Below are 6055 nucleotides of genomic sequence, written 5' to 3' on the forward strand. Positions count from 1 at the left end.
CCCTGCCCCCTTGGACTCACCAATCGCTGTGCGTTTGTGGCGGGACTGGGTGGAGCCTAAGAAATTCGAACGAAGCTCCGCCCCTCGGGAGCCCTTTCCCGGGAACTGGGAGATTGTAGAAGAAAAGCTTCCTGCGTAGACTGTGAAGCGAGGTGGGGAGTGGAAACCGAGTGTGCGCTGGAGGTGTGGCGGGGATGTGGTGCCGCGGAGTGGAAAATGGGTGGGGTAGGGGGGGAGCGAAATTTCGGATAATAGTAAGGATGGAGGTGAAGACTGACCGACTGAGGAGAGGCCAGGGCGCAAGTTGGCGGATTGCACATCAGGTGTCGAGCTTTCTGCACCTTTCCCTAATATAACGGACTAGTTTCAGGGACACGTGCTGATCCTGCTTTACCACCACCATGCCTCTTCACCCCAGCTAATGCACTCCGAGTCTTGATGGGGCCCTAAGGCAGGATGATAGACACCTGAGGTAGGCATGTTTTCTTTCAGGTCTAAGCCGACTCGCTTATGCTGGCTGAGCATGGAGGATCTGAAAGAGGGTAAGGAAGCCATGGAGGGAGGAACGGGCCCCTGAGAGTCTGTCTGTCAAGAACTGATAGCTGGCATTTATTCTTCTCATCCCTTCAGATATCAAGTTCATTGTGGACGAGACCTTGGACTTCGGAGGGCTGTCTCCATCTGACAGGTACCAGCCTATTTATCCATTTATTATTTTCCTCCGGCAATACATCTGTAACCCTTTACTGCTAACTTATGGGCCTCTAGAACCGTGGTTGGTAATCTAGCAGAGTATGGTACCCTCTGATGGCAGTAGTCTGGTAGAATTGGGCCTCTAGAACACATGCTGGTGAGAACAGAGAAGCTGTAGGGAAATTTAGGGGTAAATGTAAATGAAAGATGAATGTCCCTGGGCATGTTGAGGCATGCCCTGCAAACCACCCCCACACTCCTAGGATAGACTAGAGTGCAGAGAGGGGGAGGGAGAGAGGGAAAGAGAGACAGAGAGAGAGAGAGAGAAGGCAGGAGGGATTTTGAATTTGAGATCATTCTGTGCTATAGAGTTGAGACATTGTCTCAGAAAATGGGAGTAGAACTAAGTTTTCCTCACCTAAAAGCAGTTCTCATGGCCAAAATGGAGTCAGGGTTGGGGATTGTCCCCGACTCGCCGACAGGAATGCCTTCTGCTAGCTGTTGTCCAGCATGGTGCCATATTTGTTTTTCAGTCATGAGGAAGAAGACATAACAGTATTAGTGAGTCCAGAGAAACCACTTCGACGGGGCCTCGCCCATCGGAGTAACCCAAATGAAGTAGCTCCCGCCCTCCAGGGTGTGCGGTTTAGCTTGGGCCCGCTCAGCCCAGAGAAGCTGGAAGAGATTCTTGATGAAGCCAACCGCCTGGCGGCTCAGCTGGAGGAGTGTGCCCTGAAAGATCGGGAGAGGGCTGGTACAGGCCCTGGAAGGCCCAGCCCCAGAGGGAAACCCAGTCCTCGGCGGGAGACCTTCGTCCTGAAGGATAGCCCTGTCCGAGATCTGCTGCCCACCGTGAGTTCTTGGAGCACCCCACCTCCAAGCAGCCTAGCTGGGCTCCGGAGCAGTGATAAAAAGGGGTCAGCCAGGGCTGTCCGGGTGGCATCCGGAAAGAAGCCCTCCAGCATAAAGAAGGTGAGTGTGGAGAGTGGACATGCGTGCGTACACCTAGACAAGGTGCAGGAGACACTGAAGGCGTAGTGTCATTCCCATACAGGGCAGAGGAACACAGTTAATTATCCCCTGGAATTTTTAGGATTAAGCAAATTGGGTTGGAGACCTGGCCAGGTGGCTAGAGTTTGCCCAGCCTAAACAAAGCCCTGGGTTGGATTCTTCAGCATCACAGGAATGGATGTGGCAAATGTAAATTCAAGGTCAGTCCCAGGGGGCTATATGCTGAGCTTGAGACCAACCTGGGCTACTTGACTCCCTCATTTAAAACAAAACATAATAATAATAATAACAATAATAATAATAATAATAAGTTGGTGAGATGGCTCCGTGAGTAACAGCACTTTCCATCAGGGATGATGAAGCTGAGTTCAAGCCTTGTGACCTACATGTGAGGACTGTTGTCTACGTGATGAGCACACTCCCACATGCTGTCCTCTGACTTACACATGCATGTTGCCACATATGTGTATGTCACATACAGTAAAGAAATAAATATAAAGTGACTTTAAAAAAAGGAAAGTAGCCGGGTGGCAGTGGTGGCGCACGCCATTAATCCCAGCACTCTAGAGGCAGAGGCAGCCGAATCTCTGAGTTTGAGGCCAGCCTGATCTACAGAGTGAGTTCCAGGACAGCCAGGGCTACACAGAGAGACCCTGCTTTGAAAGAGGGGGGAGGAGGAAGGAAGGAAAGAAGGAAGGAAGGTAGGTAGGTAGGTAGATCTTGCTGGCTGATATCTTCCTTATAGGTTCTAGACAACGCCCTACCTACTATCTCCTCTCCTTAAGGCAGCAGAACACAGACTGCCTCCACTCTGGTCTTTTTTTTCCTTCCTTGTTCTGTTTCAGGAATCACCCACTTGCAATCTGTTCCCTGCATCCAAAAGCCCGGGGCGCTCTCCTCTTGCACAACCAATTCTTCCACCTCGGCGGAAAACTGGGTTCGGTGCCCGGACAACAGCAAGTGAGACCCAGGCAGCAGAGATGTGGGCGAGGCTGATGAGGGGAAGAGAGGAGCTGAGCTCCACCCTGACCCGACTACACTCCTGTCCACAGGCCCACCAATTCCTGTCAGACCAGTTCCACAGTCCTCAGCTAGCAACTCCCAATGTTCATCCCGGCTCCAGGGAGCAGCTGTCAAGTCTTCCAGTCGACTCCCTGTCCCTTCAGCCATCCCCAAGCCTGCCACCCGAGTGCCACTCATTGGGCGGAGTCTACCACCTGGAAAAGGTGCCCTAGCTCCAGATTCTCTCTCAACTCAGAAAGGGCATCCAAGCGCCATAGGGCACAGAGGTAAGATAGAGTGGACAAATGGTCAGGCTTAGCATGGTGGCACATTTCTGTAGTCTCAGCACTCAGAGGGTAGACACCAGAGAATAAGACGCTCAAGGCCAGCCTTAGCTATATAAAACCATGTCTCAGGAGAAAAAGAAAAACAAAATAGAGTCGGGCAGTGGTGGCGCACGCCTTTGATCCCAGCACTTGGGAGGCAGAGGCAGGCAGATTTCTGGGTTCAAGACCAGCCTGGTCTACAGAGTGAGTTCCAGGACAACCATAGCTATTATGGGGAGATCCTGTCTCAAAAACCAAAGAAACAAAACAAAAACAGAGAACCTTAGATAGAAGAATGTCTGCAGTGACACGGCTTGATCTTCCCCCACTACAGCTGTAACTGCTGTTAACACTACTTTCACGTAGTGTTAAGGAGGGAATGCCTTGCTTTCTACGTGGCTCATGGTTTTACCTTGGTCAGGAAACACATACCTTCATCCAGTCTTTCTGATGACGTCAGCTGAGCTTCGTTCTAACTCATCTCTTGTTAATTTCCATCAAGCCTCTGTTTCCCAGAAAACAAACCTTCCAACCACCAGTGCGGCTCGAGGCAGGACCACCAGTGCCGCTCGAGGCAGGGCGCAGCCCCTCAGGAAAGCTGCAGTCCCTGGACCGACTAGGTAAAACTGGTCCCTCTGTTCTCATCACCTGGGCTTCCAAGCTGCGGTGCACACAGCATCCTCGAATTCTGTGTTGAGTGGGGAGGAGAGGGGTGAGGGGTGCTACTCTCCCATCCTGAGGGGGTGTGAGTTTGGCTGGGTACCAGACAGGCTCCGGAGGAAGAAGGTTTTTTTAAAGCACCCCCCCCCCCCTCTTCTTTCAGGTAAGAAGAGCACGTCAGCAAACAAAGACTCAATAGCAAGCCACTACCATCTTAGCCATCAAAGTCTGGACTCTCCTCTGCCAGTGGTCCCTAACTCCAGTAGCTCTGTGCCCAGAGATGGGAGGAAGAGATGCCTCCAGGGCTGACCTCTGAAGTAGAGACTATGGGGGATCGGGTGCCTTGAGCTTGAGGGGACTCAACCCCACCCTACCCTGCCCTGAAAGAAGAAGAGAGGGGCAGAGGTCATCTGCCCGTGGAGAAACTCACAAACAAAATAATAAATGCAGGCAGAGTGACCTATCTGTCTCCTTCCATCTTGTGGTCAGGACTAGAGAGCTTGATCTTCTACCACGGTTCACTGGCCATTCCCATATGAGCGGCCTTAGGAGCCCGCCGGCTCAGTTCTCTATGACATGTCTTCCTGACTGGATACTGGTCTGTTTGGAAAGGCCAGGAGGACAGCTGATGTACAGAACTTGTTTCCTATGAATTCTTTGACTTCTCACAGGTCAATCAGTTATAAGCTTACTCACATCTTCATATTTTTTCTTAAATAAATGAATTAAAAAAATTTTTTTCTGTATATCTGAAAGTAGATTTTAACAGTTTTAAAATAAACGTCTGTGTAATTCTAGTGAGCTCTCAGACATAGGCCCTAGGGATTTGAACCTCCAGCTCCTGCAGCCGTGACTAGTCCCTTGGTGCCGGTCAATTCCAATCAAGTCTCCTTTCTCCTTTCAGTGTTTACAGATAGTCCAGATCAAAGTTGACTGAGGTTTCACCTACAGCGCCTGAGGCTGTTATGGTAGGAACTAAGTCTACTGTTACTCCTTAGACTTAACTATTATTTGACAAGACAATGGAACCCCTTAGGGGATAGAGGCCCTTTGTTGGTGTTGCTTCTGAGGTTGCCTCTACCTCACTTCATTAGGGTTGCCTGTGCTCTCTCTCTGCTCCTCTGCTGGATCCGAGGGCTGGCATCACAATTTAGTAACTCTGACTGTGCCCTTGTGTTATAGCTTGTCTGGTGGAACACTGCAGAATGGACACATGGTAGTGAGTACTCACTGAAAACAGAATAAGGTTTTAACAAGCCCAGCTTAGGATCCGATTTGTAGCCTTTGACTCCTGCAGTCAGAACTAAATCAGTCCTTTATGAAGAAGAAACTTCCCTAAAGGCAACTGAGCATAAAGGAGAAAGGGTGGCCCGCTACTGTGTCCAAAAGTGCTCTTAGGCCTTCAGCGCTCCTCCCCTATCCCCACATCCAGGGGCCCTCCATAGCATTTCCTTATGGCTGTCCGTAAGATTAATTTAATAACACCTATAAATACACGGGGACTATACACAGTGGTGGCTGCCTCTACATTCCAGCCTCTACAGCCACTGAAATTCTCAGAGCTGACACGCGGGAGGGAGCAGATAACACAGATGTCATGGGTTCTGATTTGAAGAAATACGGTACAAGGCAAGAAAGTCTCAGGTGTGTTTCCCAGATTCCAGCCTATCTCCCCTCAAACAGCCTGGCTCAGGGGGAGGTCTTCTGGGTGGGCTATAGTGAGGTCAAGCTTACCAACCAGCCAGTAGCTGAGTCCCCTTGATCTCCTGGGGTCTTCCAGGCTTGCTTGTCCTGGGCCTCCATCCCAGTGAATAAGTCTGCACAGAGCTCAGGAAACAGAAGTTGCTGGCAACTTCTAACTGGCGTCTGCAGTAGCAGCCAAGCCTAAGAACACACACCTCGGCATGGCCAGTAGGTGGCAGGTTTGTTCCGTTTTGGTTGGTTGGTTTTGTTTGGTTTTGGAACCAAGCCCTTGTGGGTGGGGAAGCAAAGCCAGCCACAAGCCCTTGTGTTGCTGCCACCTGGTGGCTGGAGCCGGCAAAGCATTTTCTCTCACTGGGTCAATCTTGAGTTTCTGCCTCCACCCAATAGGGCTCGCTGACTCCAAACCTGCCGAACTCACTTGGTGGTAGTGCTTACCTGCCACAGCTGCCCTTCTTGTTTAGCTACCTGCTTGCCGCCTCCTCCCTGGCTTAGATTTCTAATTTTCTCTCCGTCCTCCACACCTCTTCCACTCCACAAGCAACAACAGGAGAAGCCAGTGTTTATTGGCCTCTTGCTATGCACTGTGAAAAGTTGTAAGCACTTTGCATGTGTTAAGTTATTTAATCCTCCTAAAAGCTCAATTAGGCAGCTGCTGTTAC

General features: G+C 50.5%; 1 protein-coding gene across 2 annotated transcripts; it reads left to right on the plus strand.

Annotated features, from left to right (window-relative positions):
- The first annotated feature begins 60 nt into the window (after nucleotides 1-60).
- On the plus strand, nucleotides 61-4488 carry Psrc1 (proline/serine-rich coiled-coil 1). 2 transcript variants are annotated; one of them, NM_001190161.1, is made up of 8 exons: nucleotides 61-152; nucleotides 493-542; nucleotides 631-688; nucleotides 1227-1665; nucleotides 2550-2664; nucleotides 2757-2993; nucleotides 3535-3652; nucleotides 3856-4488. In NM_001190161.1, exons 2-8 carry the CDS (start codon nucleotides 524-526, stop codon nucleotides 3857-3859), a joined length of 990 nt encoding a protein of 329 aa, NP_001177090.1. In that variant the 5' UTR covers nucleotides 61-152; nucleotides 493-523; the 3' UTR covers nucleotides 3860-4488. The 2 variants fall into 2 exon arrangements, with proteins under 2 accessions (NP_001177090.1, NP_064360.1); NM_019976.3 differs by having other exon boundaries at nucleotides 95-183.
- The last annotated feature ends 1567 nt before the right edge of the window (nucleotides 4489-6055 follow it).

Source organism: Mus musculus, chromosome 3 (assembly GCF_000001635.26).
Source record: "Mus musculus strain C57BL/6J chromosome 3, GRCm38.p6 C57BL/6J".
Taxonomy (NCBI): Eukaryota; Metazoa; Chordata; class Mammalia; order Rodentia; family Muridae; genus Mus; species Mus musculus.